General features: G+C 47.0%; 1 protein-coding gene across 1 annotated transcript in view; it reads right to left on the minus strand.

Annotated features, from left to right (window-relative positions):
- Positions 1 to 1,123: 1,123 nt before the first annotated feature.
- Positions 1,124 to 20,877, minus strand: part of APCDD1L (APC down-regulated 1 like) — a 113,039-nt gene continuing 93,285 nt past the window's right edge. The window contains exons 2-4 of the mRNA XM_056547993.1: positions 14,416 to 14,590; positions 9,649 to 10,180; positions 1,124 to 2,150 (exon numbers count right to left, since the gene is read on the minus strand). Of these exons, the coding sequence (XP_056403968.1) occupies positions 1,392 to 2,150; positions 9,649 to 10,180; positions 14,416 to 14,590 (1,466 nt within the window). The 3' untranslated portion in view covers positions 1,124 to 1,391. The remainder of the gene's footprint in view (positions 2,151 to 9,648; positions 10,181 to 14,415; positions 14,591 to 20,877) is intronic.

Here is a 20,877-nt window from a genome sequence, read left to right on the forward strand (position 1 = left end):
CTGTAAGACATTGGCCGCCTAGAAGATTGACCTTTAGAAGCCTACAATGGATGGAGGTCACTACATCTACTGAAGAGGTGCCTCATCTATAATCCAGTACTGGGGTCTGATGTGTACCGGATTGTCAATCGTCCTAGATTATCACACAGCCATAGAAAAGTATATAAAATTTATTTTACACATGAAAACTGCCCACAATTAAAAGCCAATATAAAATGTTCCGCTATCACATTGCAGAATCCCATCTGTTCTCCTAATATTTGAGAATATTATGCAGCTGTGGCCTTAGGAACATTTAGTTAATGAGAGTTTCTGTATGATTGAAAAATCATTTCACAGGAAGTATATACAAATGTGCGCACACTTGGTGTGTATGTAAATTATACAGTCATGTAGTTCTTGACTAGATCAGGTAATAACCATAGTTATTGCATGATGCACCCGGACAGTGCTGTATGGTGCCTCCTAAATGGTGCCTATCGTAAAAAACAACAACTTTTGATACATCATCGAGAAATATAAAAACATTTGATCAGTCATGGTGGTCAGACCGTGGCCGATTATAAAATGACCAATGTGTCTAGCACATTCTCTTCTGTCTCTGTGTCATGTGACCTGGGTGAATTTACATTGTAAGTCTATGGGGCCATCCAGGTCTCATAGACACAGAGTGAAGAGAGGAGCAAGCGGCTCTCCTTGCTCGTTCTCGTCATCGTTTTGGGTCTAAACAACATACTATGCTATGGGTTTCTCTTGGATTCATAGAAGGACGCCTGTAGAAGTTTATGGAAGTTGTATAATATCTCTGACATCGTAAGGAGCTCATAATCCTGTTGTATGCATGAGCCATTACACTGAAAGTATGTCAAGAAGAAATTTCAGATGTGGCAGCCATTTCTGCCCATCTTTATAAGGTATCACTTGTGTCCAGTTGTTTATTATGGAGTGGTGTATCCCTTACAGGACCTTAACAATGTCTCCTTGTTGTGGTCCTCTAAGATGCTCTGCATTTTTTTGTTTTTTTTTTTACAGAAAGTGCGGTGTCCTTAGGGTTAAATGCAAATGTTGCGCCCCCCCCCCCCCCCCCCCCCATCCCGCCCACACAGTGCATGGTCTGTCCATTTTGTTCATTGCGGTTGATTATCTCTATAAGAGCTTAGACATCTGCAGACGTCGCAGAGGGAAACTTTCTCCGGCACCAAGAGCTATGAAGAACGAGACGTAGATCATCTTTTCAGCAAGTGCATTAGCTAGATAGAATACTATGTACAATATCTCTTAACATAACAAACAAAGCAGAACCTCAAGACATATTTTTTGTTATCTTTTTTTGTAGAGTACAAGATTGTCCCGGCTCTGAGAACTGCACCTGAGAAAACAGCCGGCGTGGATCAGTTTGGCCTTAAAATATGTAATATAATAAACATTATCAGCAGAGCCCAAAACTGTGGACGGGGTAAGGGTGCAATATTCTGGGCAAAATCCGTAGACTGATGTTGCTTAGAAGGCAGTGTTGGCTCCGAAGAGCACTGGATCAGTGGAGGCTGGTAGGAGGTTGGTCGCTTGCTGAGTGTTGATGGGCTAGAGCCATCTGTTGGCCTTTCACCCATATACAAGAGGTATCTCCCATGGTTGTCCTGTGCAATTTTAAAGAGCTCATATTCAGTGTGAGGAAGCCGGATACCCAGAACATCACAGCCCCCTGTCATTGTAATGTCTTGTTCCTGCCCTATGGCCCATGATCCCAATGTGCCACAACTTCCAGTCCGGGAGGCATTGAGCATCCATAAGCTCACCTGGTTCAATGGAGTAACCCATACTTGGCTTACAGTAAACACCAGCTCTGTCCCACCTTTTACATGCTCAGAGGGTACTCCTTGGGTATAGCGTCCTGCAGCTCGGAGGGTAAACGTGTGCTGTTTGCACAGTGGGTCAGTATAGTGGTAGTAGAATCCTTCCCAGGTACGGTTATCTCCATAGAACAAAAGGTAGCGGGTAACAAAGAGCACAGCGGGGCGAACCTCACATTGGCTGCTCACCCATTTACCACCAAGATGGGCTGGAGGCTCCATAATATGGGGCAGGACCGGAGGGTGATGTTCATCCGAGTTGTAGATTAGGCTGCAGACGTGACATGGGTGGGCATGGTGCTGCAAAGGAAGGATTTGTAAGAATAAATAAAAGTGCACTAAAAAAAAAAAAAAAAAAAAATCAAGTATTCTTAAAGGGGAATACCACTTTTTGGTTTTATATTTTCAAACATGCCATAGAAAAGTATCTAGATTCACAGGGGGAACTGATTAGAGTTTTCACCACTGAAAGGGTTAGATGAGTAACCAAACATTGTGCCCCTTTTTTCTGGGACTTTGAGGTATGGCATGTCAGAAGATAAATGAAGGTGGAAGGTTCATGTGACAATGACAAATGACAATAGAAAATGTTTTGTCGGTTCTGGGGTTACCCATAGTACAGAGATTACTGAAATGTATAAGGCAGATGGCATTAATCATTGAGGGTCACTCCAACCTGTGCTGAGAAATGAGGGTTATAGGTCAGCCAGGGTCAACATACCCAATGAAGAATATTTGAACTGGGCCCTGTACAACCATACTATCGTCTTTATACTGGGGGCTCTTTGGGTTCAATGAGGCACTGGGGTTCAGGAGCTACTGCAGCAATAATATCACTGCCCATCATGGCTGCCAAAAAGAGCTACTTTAACCTTATCATGTGATTGATGATGTAGACCTCTTTGATGAAGGTTTCCTTTAAAGGAGTTTTACGGTAATAGAAAAGCGGAGCTAATTTCTTCCAAAAACAGCACCACTCCTATGCAGAGGTTGTGTGTGGTATTACAACTTGGCTTCATTCACTTCAATGGAACTGAGCTGCAATACCACACCCAACCTGTAGACACATGTGGTGCTGTTTTTGGAAGAAATCAACTCTGCATTACATTAAAGAGATTAGCCAGTATTAGAAAAGCAGTGTTGTAAATACAGATCCTGAGTTACAGCCTGTATTATATAATACACAGACATGCCAAATGGTTAGATTTTTTAGGTCTCAGTGCTGAGACACCCACCATTCATTAGAATGAAATGCATAAAAAATACTGCATAAGCATATAGAATTGCTTACCTGTCTGTCCTAGTTCTGAAGCAAATAAATCATTTGTTTTGGGGTCTTAGTCCTGTACTTCTTGGCTGAGTAGATACTCAGTACTACAATTCCCAGAATGCATTACTTTTTCTCAGCTCTTCATCACAGCCCTCCCACCCTGGGTACTTCCCTTTTCCCATCGCTACTGCCATTTTACTGCCCAGAGCTGTGGCGGAACATCTTGTTTTACAGCAGAGTATCACACAGTTAGTTAGGCTGCAGCATCTGCTGTATTCAATAGCTGTCCGATTCTCTGTTTGCGACCTTGTTCAACACAAGGTAGCATGCTGTAAACATACCGCATTCTCCCTAAATGTGCCAATAAAGATAAATATGTATATCACAGGGAGATGGTGATATAGGCTGGTATGGTGAGACAAGATCCAGCCACACCTCCTGAGACAGTAGAGGATGATGCGTTGTCTTGGGAGAGAGCTGGAGACAACACTAAATGGAAAATGAAAGCACTACACAACTTCCTGTCAGATGTGAATCATTAATTTCTAACGATAATTTGTTTTCCCTTAGTCCTAACAGTGGCACAGATGGGGTATTCCGCCCCCCGTGGACTGGTTAGGACCAGTGGAAATTTATTGACAACCTAAAAATAAATGCTTTAGACCTTCCCACCTCCCCTCTAAGTAGGGGGAAAGAGGTCAGCCCCCTTGTGTAATTACAAGTAGAAGAAAGAAAAGAATAGTCAGTAAGGGAGGGATTGTTGTGCCACTGATAGGACTAAGGGAAAACAAATTATCGTTAGAAATTAACGATTCCCTTACGTCCTAACCAGTGGCACAGATGGGGATTTAGCAAGTAGATACCCCCATGGGAGGGCACTCATTCCTGGCGGAGAATAATACCGACCGCCCAAATAAGGAATAGCTAGCTATTCTGGAATCTACTCTATAATGAGAGATGAAAGTGGAGTGAGAACTCCAAGAAGCAGATTTACAGATGAGTTCCAAAGGAATGGAGCTTCTTTCTGCAAAAGAGGTAGCTACTGCTCTAGTAGAGTGAGCTTTAACAAATTCAGGGGGCTTCCTTAATCCAGCAACTAATAGTTGGTTTGGAAGCCCTGTGTCCCTTACGGGCACTAGAAAAAAGGATTAGAAGGTTTTCATCCTTACGGAATTCCTTGGATCGATCCAGGTAGATCCTGAGACATCTCGACAGGTCGAGGGTGTGAAGGCCTCTCGTATCTTCTGAGGAGTGGAGCAGAGCTAACACAGGAAGAGAAATAACCTGGTTGATATTAGTAAATGTTGGCACTTTGGGAATAAAAGTGGGCAAAAACTTAAAGGGGTATTCCAGGCCAAAACTTTTTTTTATATATCAACTGGCTCCGGAAAGTTAAACAGATTTGTAAATTTCTTCTATTAAAAAATCTTAATCCTTCCAATAGTTATTAGCTTCTGAAGTTGAGTTGTTGTTTTCTGTCTAACTGCTCTCTGATGACTCACGTCCTGGGAGCTGTGCAGTTCCTATGGGGATATTCTCCCATCATGCACAGCTCATGTCATCATTGAGCAGTTAGACAGAAAACTTCAGAAGCTAATAACTATTGGAAGGATTAAGATTTTTTAATAGAAGTAATTTACAAATCTATTTAACTTTCCGGAGCCAGTTGATATATATATATATATATATATATATATAAAAAAGGTTTTGCCTGGAATATCCCTTTAAGAAGAACCCTATCCGGGAGGAACTGAATATAAGGCTGAAAGGCAGAAAAAGCCTAGAGTTCACCGACTCGTTTTGCAGAAGTGATGGCCAACAAAAATGTAACCTTGAGTGTAAGGAATTTTAAATCCACCTCCTCTAAAGGCTCAAAGGGGGGAGATGATAACCCCCTGAGCATGACCGATAAATCCCAAGCAGGGATGGGTCGAATTATAGTAGGTTTAATTCTAGAGGCTCCTTTCAGGAACCTTCTAATTAGGGGGTCTTGAGAAAGAGATTTATTGAGGAAAGCTGAGATAGTTGATACTTGCACTCGTAGGGTGGAAGGAGATAGTCCTTTGTCTAATCCATCTTGCAGGAATTGCAGAACAGCAGAAATGGTAGGAGCCTTTGGAGACAGTTGTAGTAGCCGACACCAATATGAGAATGTGCTCCATATTCTTCCATAAGTTATAGCCTCAGATCTGGAGTGCGACAATGTTCTCAAGACCGACCTTGAGAGCCCTTCTACTCCTGGAAGGGGCCGATCAACCTTCAGGCTGTCAGGTTGAACATTTGTATGTTGGAGCAGCTGTGAGTGTCTCCTGGCACTATTGCTTGCTCTGGGGGAAGCCTCCAAAATTGACCGTGACTCATCTGAATGAGTTGGGTGAACCAAGCTCTTTTGGGCCAATATGGAATGATGGCAATCACAGAGGCTTGGTCCTGCCTGATTTTCATCAATACCCTCGGGATCAAGGAAATAGGAGGGAAGATGTAGGCCAGCCTGAACCTCCAAGGGATTGACAGAGCATCTACCGCCAAGGGATTGTCCTCTCTGTAGAGGGAACAGGATTTGTCCATCTTGGCGTTAAACCTCGTTGCCATGAGATCGATCTCTGGCATGCCCCACCTGAGCGTGATCTCATAAAAGATGTCTGGATGGAGAGACCACTCTCTGGTTGGAAGGCCTCTGCTCAGGCGATCTGCTATTAAATTGTGAGTACCCCGGATATGAACGGACGATAAGTGAGTGAGGTTCAATTCTGCCCAATCCAGAATCACACCTATCTCTCTCAGGAGACTTTGTGACTTCGTGCCTCCCTGTTTGTTGATATATAGGACAGCCGTCATGCTGTCTGACTGGACTCTCACAGCCTTGCCCTGAATGTGAGGAGCAAAGTGAAAGAGGGCTAGTCTGATGGCCTGGATCTCTAAGAGATTCGAGGATAATAACCTCTCCTGAGGGGACCAAGTCCCTTGGACCGTTATGTCCAGAAGATGCGCTCCCCAGCCTACAAGGGACGCGTCTGTGGTAAGTTTGATCCAAATAGGTTGGATCAGAGATTTTCCGTCCTAGAGGTGAGCCCACCAACGTAGAGAGGACCGGACTTGAGGAGACAGGGAGTGCACGGAATTTAGTCCTCTTGGACTGTGATCCCACTTGGCTAGTACTTCCGACTGAAGCGGACGTAGGTGCCACAAAGCCCAGGCTACCGCTTCCGCGGTTGCAGACATTAGTCCCAACATTTTCATTAGATAGCGGAGAGTTACCCACTTGGGAACTAAGAGAGATTGGGCTGTGTCCTGTACTCGTAGCTTCCTTTCGGGAGTTAGATGAATAGTCATCGCTATGGAATCTATCATAAAACCCAGGAATCTCACAGATGTGGCTGGTTGGAGATTGGATTTGTTCCAATTGATTATCCAGCCTAGTTGATGGAGAAAGGACACAGCGGTCTGAATATGTTGGGAAATGATCACTTGGGAGGAGGCTTGGAGAAGCCAGTCGTCTAGGTAAGGGACTGTACACAGTCCCTGGAGTCTTAGAGCGGCTACCACAGAAACTACTACCTTGGTAAAGGTATGAGGTGCCGAAGAAATCTTGGGAGGGCGACAAACTGATAGTGTCTTAGAACTCCCTGAATTTGAACAGTGATCCTTAAGAATCTTCTGGACCCAGGATGGATGGGGATATGAAGATAAGCATCCTTGAGGTCCAAGGTTGCCATGAAGTCCCCTGGCATGAGAAGATTAATAACTGACTGAATTGTTTCCATTCAGAAATGCTTTCGTCTGATAGACTGGTTGAAGAACCTTAAGTCTATGATCATCCTCAAATCTCCTGTGGTTTTGGGAACCAGAAACACTGGAGAATAGATGCCTGCCCCTTGCTTTGAGAGGGAACTTCCTCCAAGGCACCCTTCTGGAGATAATCCAGAATATAGGCTTCCAAAATCCTTTGTTTGTTGGAAGGTAGAAGTCTGGTTCTTACAAATTTGTCTGGAGGAGTATTCTCCAGATCCACTTTGTACCCTTCCGAAATAATTCGAAGGACCCAGGGATCTTGGATATGGGTCCTCCAAGCATCTAAGAAATGGTGGAGGCGTCCACCCACAGGAAGAAAGGGAAGAGGGGATAGAATAGGAGCACTGGCTGGAATCCAAGAGCCTCGAGGAGGCCCGTAGTCAGGGCACTCAGGATCTTCCACCCTTGGAACCCCTGGGGCGTCTACCGCCCCTTTGCTTTTGGGACCCTCAATCTTTTTGGGGTCTGGCTTAGGAGCCAGATCTGGCTCCATATCTTTTACCTCGACCACGAAAGGACTGCTGAGGAAGGGATTTCCCCTTCCAATCAGACAGTCCCTCTATAATGCGGTCGAGCTCAGTCCCAAAAAGAATGCCAGGCTCGTATGTCATGGCACACAAGGTGTGCTTAGAGGAGGTATCAGACCTCCATGGCTTCAACCATAAGGAGCGACACCCCGCAGAGGAAACGGCCATAGTTTTAGAGGCCAACTTAAGCTGTTGAGGGGCGGCATCACAGAGGAAATCGATGGCTAAACTAGCCGTCTTGCAAGAGGCCAAAATGTCATCCCTAGAGACCACCTGGTCTAGGTCAGACTGAATCTGAGAAAATCTATTTCTCAGAAATTTAGATACCTCAGAAGAGGCTATCGCCACAGAGGCGGACGCCGAGGCAGAGGAGTAAGAGCGCCGTAAAGCGCAATCGGCCTTACGGTCCATGGCATCCTGGAGGCTGGAGCCATCATCAGAGGGTACCAAGGTCCATTTGGATAACTTGGAGATGGCCAAATCCCCTTTGGTCATAGGTCCCCTGGAAGATACCTGGTCTTCCTGCATAGGGAACATCCTCTTAAAACGCTTGGTAAGCACGGGACCCTTCTCCGGCTTCTTCCATTCTGTTTTCATTAAAGACAGCAGGGACTCATCCGCTTTAAAGGCCCCTTAGAGGCGGAAGTAGAGGCTTCACCCCCTTCGGCATCACGGTCCCCTGACCTGATAGACCTCAGCAGCCGCTGTGTTTTCTCCGGCAAGAAGAAGTACTGGAACTTGTCTTCTTCCTCAGATGAAGAGGAAGTCATCACGGGCTGCTTCCCCAGACACTTCCATCGATCTTGGAGGCGAAGATGGTCTTGAACGCTTCGCGGACATCATCTGTTTTAATTCGTCGATGGAAGCTCCCATGGTGTTCATGTTTGAGGACACAAAATCTTTGACCCAGACCACCATGTCCCGGATAGTGGGTTCTTGCTGGGTCTGGTATCTGTCACGGCACGAGGGGCAGCGAGAAAATTGATAGTTGTTCTCAAGCAAGGACTGACAGTCGTAGCACTGCAAGTGCTTCCTCTTGGAGGACGTTTTCTTTGAAGAAACCTCCCGGGAACGGGCAGCCGACAACATGCTCTGTAAAATAAGAGCAGTTAAAAAATGGGAAGGGAAAAAAAAGAAGAAACTTTGTTAATCCAGTAACAAAGAGCTTTACCAAAAGGAAAGCACAAAAAAGCAGCAAAAGAAATCGCAGGTAGCAAGCTAAGAAGCCGCAAGGCTTAATAGCAATTCTCAAGATATAGTAGGCTGTTGAAAACAAGCAAGCACTACCGCTCCAGGAGGCCGTCTGGACCTTCTGAGCGGGTTTGTATATGGCCCAGCACTAATTGGGCCATAAGACCCTCCCAATGTGGGAGGATTCAATATAAATTTCTAATATCAAGTCAAAATAATAAAAGAGGCTTACTAGCCTCAGTAGACAAGAAGGGGTTAAACCCCCCACATCAAACCATTTCAAATATTTAAAAGGCACACCCTTTAAAATGATAATAAAAAGACCAAAGACGTCAAACGCCACGTCCGACCCGCCCCCTCCATGAGCAGGGAGCGCATAGGAAGGGGGAAATCATATCTTAGAGACAGAGGTGACGTCAGACGCCACCTCCGACCCGCCTCCTCCCCGTAGCAACGCGCGAGAGAATGTGCCCAGGGGAGGCAGAGACGGCGGGAGCAAGCCACAGCGCCACGCTGGATGTGACGGGAACACCGTCACAAAGAAATGCGGTGCTGCAAGAGCGCCGCTAGAACCGGAACATAGACCGGCACAGGTAGGCAGAAAAAACGTCTGCAAAAGAAAAGAGGGGCTAGGGGAAAAAACCCAAGCCCCATGCTGTCAAAACATGAAGGGGTCCTGGAGCAAAGCTCTGTACAGGACCCCGCCACCAGTCTAACTCTGTCCAGAGGACAGAAAAAAACACAAGGGGATGGGGCTCTTTCCCAATACTTATAGGGGGGGTGGGGGGGTCTATTGCTTTTACTTTTAGGTTGTCAATAAATTCCACTGGTCCTAACCAGTCCACGGGGGGCGGAATACCCCATCTGTACCACTGGTTAGGACGTAAGGTAATCATGCAAAAGCATGGTGAAGCTAGTATGATTTGTGATTTTACAATTTTCTATGAATGGAATACCCCTTTATTTTTATTACAGTACATGACAAAAGTAACTGTAATGTTAGGAAAATGAAACTCACCAGGGCACTCTGCAAGGGCTGCTGGTATCCATTAGGTCGGTAATGTATCCTCTCTGACATCTCAGTATGGATATCTCCTAGGAAGAGCTTCTCCACCAGTCCTCCCCTCTCCTGGGAGATGTACTGTTTCTCCAGTCTCACCAGACTGAGCTCATGCATGGTAAAGTTGAGAGCAGCCGTGCAGTCCCTATCAGCCTTGGCACTGAGGAGCTCATATATTCTTCCTGGAGCCCAGGTTCTGCCAGTAGATACAAAACCCACACAGGTCCTGTTCATCTGGGCTTTGATGTTACTCATGGCCTCCTGGGTGTAAAATACAATCCCAACTTTATGCAAACTATAATCTGCCTCTGTAGCCCCCCTAGTAATCCACGATGCCTGACGAAGGCGTATTTTTCCTTTGATCACAAGAGAATACAAGGGCTGTTGGCACTGAGGGTCCGAGTAATAGAACTGAAGGGCCTTGAACAATCGATTGGGGTAGAAAGTGTAGGATCTTGTAAGGAATTCTGGTCCAGGCCGAACTTCACATCTAATAGGCGATAGAAAAGTGTAATTAATTGTATGCAAAATAAAAATATTCACGTTTTTACTGATCCTTAGTTACATCCTGTATTATACTCCAGAACTGCACTCACTATTCTGCTGGTGAGGTCACTGTGTATATACATTACATTACTTATCCTGTACTGATCTTGAGTTAAAACTGCCGCTGCCATGGGGTGAAGGGTTAAGTTAACCCCTCACCCCATGGCAGCAGTAGCGTTAACCCCCCTCTCTTAAGCGCAGCACAAATCCCCAGGCCTGGCCCATAGCCCCACCAGGCCTGGCCCAAAGCCCCACCAGGCCTGGCCCAAAGCCCCACCAGGGATGGCCCAAAGCCCCCACATCGGGCCTGGCCCAAAGCCCCCACCAGGCCTGGCCCATAGCCCCCACCTCAGGCCTGGCCCCTGGTTGAAATTTCATGGACTCAGGAACCAATTACCAGTTTTCCATTGAGATATGTACTCAACATATGATGGTCTCGGGGCTCCGGAACCAATTACCAGTTTTCCATAGACATATGTACTCAACATATGATGGTTTCAAGATATGATGGTCCTCCCGGAACCAATTACCATCATATGTTGAGGGACCACTGTACACACATTACATTACTCATCCTGTACTGATCCTGAGTTATATCCTGTATTATACTCCAGAGCTGTACTCACTAGTCTGCTGGTGAGGTCACTGTGTACATACATTACATTACTTATCCTGTACTGATCCTGAGTTATAACCTTTATTGTTACGCCTAGCGCTCCGGGTCCCCGCTCCTCCCCGGAGCGCTCACGGCGTCTTTCTCCCTGCAGCGCCCCGGTCAGTCCCGCTGACCGGGAGCGCTGCACTGTCTTGGCCGTTGGGGATGCGATTCGCACAGCGGGACGCGCCCGCTCGCGAATCGCATCCCAGGTCACTTACCCGTCCCGGTCCCCTGCTGTCATGTGCTGGCGCGCGCGGCTCCGCTCTCTAGGGCGCGCGCGCGCCAGCTCTCTGAGACTTAAAGGGCCAGTGCACCAATGATTGGTGCCTGGCCCAATTAGCTTAATTGGCTTCCATCTGCTCCCTGGCTATATCTAGTCTCCTCCCTTGCACTCCCTTGCCGGATCTTGTTGCCTTGTGCCAGTGAAAGCGTTTAGTGTGTCCAAAGCCTGTGTACCTGAACTTCTGCTACCCATCCTGACTACGAACCTTGCCGCCTGCCCCCGACCTTCTGCTACGTCTGACCTTGCTTCTGCCTACTCCCTTGTACCGCGCCTATCTTCAGCAGCCAGAGAGGTGAGCCGTTGCTAGTGGATACGACCTGGTCACTACCGCCGCAGCAAGACCATCCCGCTTTGCGGCGGGCTCTGGTGAAAACCAGTAGTGGCTTAGAACCGGTCCACTAGCACGGTCCACGCCAATCCCTCTCTGGCACAGAGGATCCACTACCTGCCAGCCGGCATCGTGACAGTAGATCCGGCCATGGATCCCGCTGAGGCGCCGCTGCCAAGTCTCGCTGATCTTCCCACGGTGGTCGCTCAGCAATCGCAGCAGATTGCCCAACAAGGACAGCAGCTGTCGCAGTTGACCGCCATGTTACAGCAACTTCTGCCTCTGCTACAGCAGCAACCATCTCCTCCGCCAGCTCCTGCACCTCCTCCGCAGCGAGTGGCCGCTCCTAACCTCCGCTTGTCCCTGCCGGACAAATTTGATGGGGACTCTAAACTCTGCCGTGGATTTTTGTCTCAGTGTTCCCTGCATATGGAGATGTTGTCGGACTTGTTTCCTTCAGAACGGTCTAAGGTGGCATTCGTAGTAAGCCTTCTTTCAGGAAAGGCCTTGTCTTGGGCCACACCGCTCTGGGACCGCAATGATCCTGCCACAGCCACAGTCCAGGCCTTCTTCGCTGAACTCCGGAGTGTCTTCGAGGAGCCAGCCCGAGCGTCTTCTGCCGAGACTGCCCTGTTGAACCTGGTCCAGGGTAATTCTTCCGTTGGCGAGTACGCCATACAATTCCGTACTTTTGCTTCTGAACTATCCTGGAATAATGAGGCTCTCTGCGCGACCTTTAAAAAAGGCCTATCCAGTCGCATCAAGGATGTGCTGGCCGCACGAGAAATTCCTGCCAACCTCCAAGAACTCATCCATTTGGCTACCCGCATTGACATACGTTTTTCTGAGCGACATCAAGAGCTCCGCCAGGAAAAAGACTTAGATCTCTGGGCACCTCTCCCACAGCATCCTTTGCAGTCTTCGCCTGGGCCTCCCGCCGAGGAGGCCATGCAAGTGGATCGGTCTCGCCTGACTCAGGAAGAGAGGAATCGCCGTAGAGAAGAGAATCTTTGTCTATACTGTGCCAGTACTGAACATTTTTTGGTGGATTGCCCAATCCGTCCTCCACGTCTGGGAAACGCACGCTCGCACCCAGCTCTCGTGGGTGTGGCGTCTCTTGATGCCAAGTCGGCTTCTCCACGTCTCACGGTACCTGTTCGGATTTCCACTTCAGCCAGCTCTCCCCTCTCAGCCGTGGCCTGCCTGGACTCTGGAGCTTCTGGGAATTTTATTCGGGAATCCTTAGTGAATAAATTCCGCATTCCGGTGACCCGTCTTGTCAAGCCACTCCACGTTTCCGCGGTCAACGGAGCCAGGTTGGATTGTACCATACGCTTCCGCACGGAGCCCCTTCTAATGAGCATCGGATCTCATCACGAGAGGATTGAACTTTTGGTCCTCCCCAATTGCACCTCGGAAATTCTCCTTGGACTTCCCTGGCTTCAACTTCATTCCCCAACCCTGGATTGGTCCACTGGGGAGATCAAGAGTTGGGGGCCCTCTTGTTCCAAGGACTGTCTAAGACCGGTTCCCAGTAACCCTTGCCGTGACTCTGTGGTTCCCTCAGTATCCGGTCCTCCTAAGGTCATTAAGGACTCTGCCTGCCACAGGAAATGCCCCTCCCCCCCTCCCAGTTCCATCAGGCAAGCTTCTGTGTCCCCTCATGGCCCTCGTCCTGGTGTCACACTGCCCCGTGCCAGGTCTCGCCCTCTGCCCTCTCTCCCCATTCCCACTCCTGCGGTTCTGCCTGCCGTTGAGGAATCCCTCCATCCTTTCCCGGTGTCCTCATCCCAGGGGAGGCAGTTACCCGATAAAGAGAAGGGGAGACCTAAGGGGGGGGGTACTGTTACGCCTAGCGCTCCGGGTCCCCGCTCCTCCCCGGAGCGCTCACGGCGTCTTTCTCCCTGCAGTGCCCCGGTCAGTCCCGCTGACCGGGAGCGCTGCACTGTCTTGGCCGTTGGGGATGCGATTCGCACAGCGGGACGCGCCCGCTCGCGAATCGCATCCCAGGTCACTTACCCGTCCCGGTCCCCTGCTGTCATGTGCTGGCGCGCGCGGCTCCGCTCTCTAGGGCGCGCGCGCGCCAGCTCTCTGAGACTTAAAGGGCCAGTGCACCAATGATTGGTGCCTGGCCCAATTAGCTTAATTGGCTTCCATCTGCTCCCTGGCTATATCTAGTCTCCTCCCTTGCACTCCCTTGCCGGATCTTGTTGCCTTGTGCCAGTGAAAGCGTTTAGTGTGTCCAAAGCCTGTGTACCTGAACTTCTGCTACCCATCCTGACTACGAACCTTGCCGCCTGCCCCCGACCTTCTGCTACGTCTGACCTTGCTTCTGCCTACTCCCTTGTACCGCGCCTATCTTCAGCAGCCAGAGAGGTGAGCCGTTGCTAGTGGATACGACCTGGTCACTACCGCCGCAGCAAGACCATCCCGCTTTGCGGCGGGCTCTGGTGAAAACCAGTAGTGGCTTAGAACCGGTCCACTAGCACGGTCCACGCCAATCCCTCTCTGGCACAGAGGATCCACTACCTGCCAGCCGGCATCGTGACATTTATTATACTCCAGATCTGTACTCACTATTCTGCTGGTGAGGTCACTGTGTACATACATTACATTACTTATCCTGTACTGATCCTGAGTTATAACCTTTATTATACTCCAGATCTGTACTCACTATTCTGCTGGTGAGGTCACTGTGTACATACATTACATTACTTATCCTGTACTGATCCTGAGTTATATCCTTTATTATACTCCAGAGCTGTACTCACTATTCTGCTGGTGGAGTCACTGTGTACATACATTACATTACTTATCCTGTACTGATCCTGAGTTATATCCTGTATTATACTTCAACAGGATATATGAAAAGGGTTTTTATAACCATGTAGCAGGTATTGGTAGGCTTACCCTGTGGAAATCCAATGACCTTCTATGTTAGGTGGTAATACAGAAGAAATCCGAGCCCCATCCTGTAGGTGGCGCAGTTGGTATTGACATTCAGGCTCCCAAGACTGTTTTCCAGGACTGGGGAACTGATCGGAAGGGTCTGGCACATCCCACAGCTTATCCCCATAGACCAGGGCTGGAGACAACATATAGAATAATACATATGAAATATTTAGTATCAGATATTAATTATAACCTGCAGCAGTTATTAGATTACATTAACATATTATAAGTCACATGACTGCTTCATATCCAGAGATATACATCATATTGCCACTTAGCTCTTTGGGATGTAATGTTTGTGCATTAGGAAAACTTTTTGATCTAAGACAATGTTTCCCGATCGGAGTGCCTCCAGCTGTTGCAAACTAGATTTGCAACAGTTGAAGGCACCCTGGTTGGGAAACACTGATCTAAGATAAGGTAGCTATTCTACGTGAACATCATGCAGTCCTCTGTAAATAGGTGTTTGTGGCAAGGTTCAAAGATTCTAGAAGATCTGTGTCCAGTTCTTTTTATGAAAACTCCAACATACATAATATGAACTCTGAAGCATTTCAGGTCTGTCTGACCCTTAATCACGGCATAACAAATAGATAAGGTAATATGACAGCTATATGTATTTCTCTCTCTCTCCCCTCTCTCCCCTCTCTCCCCTCTCCTCTCTCCTCTCTCTCTCTATATATATATATATATACACACACACACACACATACATGTATATATAGTAGTAAATTTGAGTAGCCGTATTAGTCTAGTGTTTGGAGTAGCCTAGCCGTATTAGTCCAGCTTGTCTTTACAAAATTCTGTTAGTCCAATAAAAAATGTATACAAGATACTGCAACATTTGCATCCACAAATATATATATTTATCTACTTATATATACAGTAGAATCTCCCAATAGTGGACACAGGGGAAAAAAGTGTCCGCTATTGAGAGATGTCCCTTATTGGGAAAAAAAAGGCTCAAAAATGACCAAATACTGTTCTGTCCTCACTCCAGAGAGTACCGTAATTACTTATAAAACACAATAAAAAGCAATATTACAGTTCAATCTCCCAGTGCCATTTAATAACCCCTTATCACCCTCCTGTACCATTTCATCCCCCCCGTGCCATTTTATTCCCCTTCTTGATCCCTCCAATGCCATATCATTTCTCCCCCTTTGAAAACCCTCTGCCACTTTATTCCCCCCTGTGCCATATCATTTTCCCTTGATCCCACCTGTGCCATTTTATTCCCCCTTTATTACCCTTTGTGCAAATTCATCACTCCCTCTTTACCAACCCCTGTGCTATTTCATTCCTCCTTTATCCCCCCTGTGCCAAATCATCCCCCCTTACCCCTTGTGCCACATCGCTTTTCCGCCCTCTGTTCTTCTTCTTAACTGGCCAGCAGGCTCAGGTGCTCTTAGCAGGTTTGATGTTCTCTCAATGTCCTCTGCGCTGCACTCACTGAAAGGCTGTGAGCGGCGGTGGCTGTCAGCTGTGAGGAGAAAGTGCAGCGTAGAGGACGTCAGGAGAACGCAAACCTGCTGAGAGACCCTGCATCTGAGTCTGCTGGCCAGGTAGGAAGAAGAACAGGGGGAGGAGGGAAGGGGAAAAGGGATGTAGCACAAGGGGTGAGGGGAGGATGAAATGGCAGAAGGGGTAATAAAGAGGTAATGAAATGGCACAGGGGGTGGTATGATTTGGCACAGGGGGAAAAACATGGCACATGGAGGGGGGGGGGTGTCGCATGATGTGGCAGACAGACATACAGAAGCAGGAGACCACTGTTTAAACAGCGGTCTTCTGCTTCTGTGTTGGGGCTGCTGCAGGGGGATGCAGTGGGGGCCAGAGTCCCATGGGAGCCCGGGCTCCTTACTGGGGTGTTGACTGTACCCCCATGATGGCAGCCTTGTGTACAAGGTAGGGACAGCACATAAGTCGGGTTGTCCCTTACTGGGAATGTTTTGTCCCCTATTGAGTGTGTCCCCAATTGGGAGGTGTCCACTAAGGGAGATTATATATAAGATAGAGATGATTAGATAGATAGATAGATAGATTAGATAGATAGATTAGATAGATAGATAGATAGATTAGTGGTCTCCCAGTACGGGATATGCTCCTACAGTCCTGTCAGGTTGAGTCCCTGTACGTCCTCAGGGCTCTCTAGCAGTGTTCCCCCATAATGTGAATAGGTTGTATATTAAGTTAAAGGACCTTTGACGTTGGTCACATGATTGTTAGTCACATGATGTTTGTCACATGTTTAAGTCATATGTTTGTTACCCAGAGAGCACTTGGTGACCCGCAGGTAGCCTATGGGCTCCTTGCCCAGTCTCCCTATATAAGATGGGGAGGAGCTGCAATCTCTCTCTTAGTTCCTGAGGTCCAGTGCAGTCAAGTTGTCTCAGTGTGTCTGTCCAGAACATTGGAGGATGCATCCCGAAAAGTCAAGATGCAAAAAAATTCAAAGTTAAATTTGTCTAAAAAATTCACCTGGCCCTCTCTTGCTGCCACAGAGGTTTGGCCAGGTCTGCAGTCTTCTACAGATGTGCCCAGGCCTACTCCTGTTGAGGAGGTTTGGCCTGACCATTGGGCACCAATGGAAGTGCCTAGACCTACTCTGGCTGCCCCAGACTTTTGGCCTGATCATCGGGCACAACAAAAGTGCCTCGGCCTAATCCAGCCACTGCGGAGGTTTGGCCGGACCAACAGGCACCAACAGTTCATCCTCCAGTGGCACAAGCTGCTGCTGTACAAGTGGTGGTCACCGTGAGTCCGACCATCACTGAATACCATTTGTCCCTTGTCTCATGGAACACACACGTCAACCCCATGGAGGGGGCCCAGTCTTGCGGTCCTAGGTATATGCCCCAGCCTAGAAAACAGTCTGACCGACGAGGCTGGAATGGAAGAGTACCTACGTAAAATAAATGTTCTATTTGTGTACTCGTGTACAGTAACTTTACCAAAATTGGACTTCTGTGTGCAAGCACACTCTTTTTTGTTGCTCCAGGTTTACAATGGTGGATGGTGGATGGTTCTATATTGCAGGTACCACCCGTCCGATGCACATACGGTTCAGGGAACACGTATACTCTTTAACCCCTTAAGGACTGAAGGTTTTTCTGTTTTACCTTTAAAAAATCATAATTCTTTCAATTATGCACCTAAAAAATCCACATGATGGCTTATTTTTTGCGCCACCAGTTCTACTTTGGAATGACATCAGTCATTTTACCCAAAAATCTACTGCGAAACGGAAAACAAAATCATTGTGCGACAAAATTGAAGAAAAAACATCCTTTTGTAACTTTTGGGGGCTTCCGTTTCTACACAGTACATTTTTCAGTAAAAATGAAACATTCTCTTTATTCTGTAGGTCCATACGGTTAAAATGATCCCCTACTTGTATAGGTTGGATTTTGTCGTACTTCTGGAAAAAATCATAACTACATGCAGGAAAATTTATAAGTTTAAAATGGTCATCTTCTGACCACTATAACTTTTTTATTTTCCTGTGTACGGGGCGGTATGAGGGCTCATTTTTTGTGCCTTGATCTGAAGTTTTTGATCGGACTTTTTGATCGCTACTTTTCATGATATAAAGTGACCAAAAGTACGCTATTTTGGACTTTGGATTTTTTTAGCATGTACGCCATGGACCTTGAGGTTTAATTAACAATATATTTTTATAATTCAGACATTTCACATACCACATATGTTTATTTTTATTTACACAGTTTTTTTTATGGGAAAAGGGGGGTGATTCAAACTTTTATTAAGGAAGGGGTTAAATGATCTTTAGTAACTTTTTTGCAGTGTTATAGCGTCCTCTAGTGGCTATAATATTGCGCTAATTGATCTTTTACATCGATCTTTGTTGTCTCATAGGATAATATTGATCGATGATTCTGCCGCTTGACTGCTCATGCCTGGATCTCATGCACTGAGCAGTTATTCGATGATCGGCGACGCAGGAGGTAGGTAAGGACCCTCCTTGTGTTTGTCAGCTGTTATGGGATGCCGCGATTTCGCACGGCACGTCTAAAGGGTTAATAGTGCGCGGCACTGTGATCAGTGCTGCACGCTATTAGCCACGGGTCTCGGCCATTGTTAGAGGCCGGGCCCGACTCGCTATGATGTGGGGCCAAGCCTTGACCCCACGTTATAGAAAGGGAGTGGACTCAGGGCATACAGGTACGCCCTGCTTCCTTAAGGAGTTAAAATCAGGGAAAGGATCTTCTAGGGTCATGCAGCATTTCCATGAGGTACATAATAATGACCCCAAAGCTATGAAATTCTTTGATATTGAACGCATCCCTTTTAGAGGAGGTACGGACAGGAGGAAAACATTGCGTACTGAGGCCAGATGGATTCTCCATCACGACTAAGCGCCCTGTGCGGCGATAAACGACCCGTCGGCCATGCTGTGTCTGTAACCAAATTATTTTAGTCGGTTGCAAGTTTTCCGTATGGAAGTATTTATACCAACAACCCAGGGCACTCAGTCCGGGGCACAAGATACACAGGAAGCTCCCCTAAAATTTTACTTTTATTGTATTCTTCTTTGATTAAATAATATAACAGGTGACAAATATTGTTAAAACCACTGTCACAGCTTCAGTTGTAACAATATAATTGAAATAACCCAAAGGTTCAGCGTATAGGGAACTGCAGTTTCCCTTTATTACTGGAATGCGGTGACAATGTTTAAAAACAATGAAATTTGCCTCCCTCTACTAGTTTCGGTGCATTAGCCCCGTCTTCAGGAGGATCTATAGGCAAACACCTCCCCTCATGGTCTGCTCATCCTTACATATCCTAGGTTATTGTTGTCATCATCCAGTGACAGGGAAATTCAGCTGTCCTGGACTTTCTTAGTAAGGACCCAATCACCAGTTCTGTAACAATACACCTATCTCTGGAGCGCCGATGTTCCGTTCCTGATCCGATCACGTGATCGCACTCAGATCTCACTCTTTTTCGCGTACGCTCAAGAACTTCATGCACGCTTCGTACAGAGCTCTGTCACTGCGCTTGCGCACCGACCTAGTCTCAGGACCTCATAAGCCTGCAGATTGCACTTGCATGCAGGATATTATTGATATGATTATGTAAATTTTGTTTGTGTGTTTGAAGTGTTATAGCTGTTGTTTCTTTATATCTTTAGAAATGATAATAGCTACAACTGTTTAGAGAATGAAAGGGGACTAAACCGCTATGATAATCCTTCATTTTACACTATTTAGCAAATAGCAAAAACTGATGAATAATAATAATGAGCATATAGAGACCATGCACATGAATAATAGAATGCATATAGCCTACCACTCTCAATCCAAAATAGCCTGTCACTCTCAATCCAAAATAGCCTGTCACTCTCAAACCAATATAGTGTTTAGTTGAGGGGGATCAGGCATATTCCACTTCTTACAGTAAATCAAATCAACAAAATATATGAAAATTAATCATGAGGGAGACATCTGAAAGGGAGGGGGCGGGGGAGGGGCATAAACATTAACAATTAGGGATTGGCATAAATACTTCTTAAACAAATCTCAAAAATATACTCCATTAGGCATAGCTTAATAAAACAGACTGATGGGGAGGTTATGAACAGTCATTCTCAAAATCAACCCATAGTAAAAGTATATACTCATGCCGAATAAAGGAAGGCAGCAAAAGAAAAACCTTCATTTAATCCTAGAGGTGTCATGCTCTTGAGTCGGTGAATCTGCTACCTTCCTAATGTGGGGAACATCCAACCTTCCTAATGTGGGGAAACTGCTACCTTCCTAATGTGGGGAACATGCTACCTTCCTAATATGGGGAAACTGCTACCTACCTAATATGGGGAAACTGCTACCTACCTAATGCTCCAGCAGCCCCCATCATCCTTCAGCTCATGCTATTGCCACAGGGGGGTAGGGGAAATGGGGAGGGGGGTTGCTGGTGGATGATGGAGGTGCTACTGCTGGTGGGGGGTGTTGCTGGTGGATGATGGGGGTGCTACTGGTGGTGGGGGGTGTTGCTGGTGGATGATGGGGGTGCTACTGGTGGTGGGGGGTGTTGCTGGTGGATGATGGGGGTGCTACTGCTGGTGGGGGGTGTTGCTGGTGGATGTGAGGGGCGCATGATGGGAGCATTATATGTGAGGGGTATGATGGGGGCATTATATGTAAGGGGCACATGATGGGGGCATTATATGTAAGGGGCGCATGATGGGGGCATTATATGTAAGGGGCGCATGATGGGAGCATTATATGTGAGGGGCGTATGATGGGGGCATTATATGTGAGGGGCACATGATGGGGGCATTATATGTGAGGGGCGCATGATGGGGGCATTATATGTGAGGGGCGCATGATGGGGGCATTATATGTGAGGGGCGTATGATGGGGGCATTATATGTGAGGGGCACATGATGGGTGC

Source organism: Hyla sarda, chromosome 12 (assembly GCF_029499605.1).
Source record: "Hyla sarda isolate aHylSar1 chromosome 12, aHylSar1.hap1, whole genome shotgun sequence".
Taxonomy (NCBI): Eukaryota; Metazoa; Chordata; class Amphibia; order Anura; family Hylidae; genus Hyla; species Hyla sarda.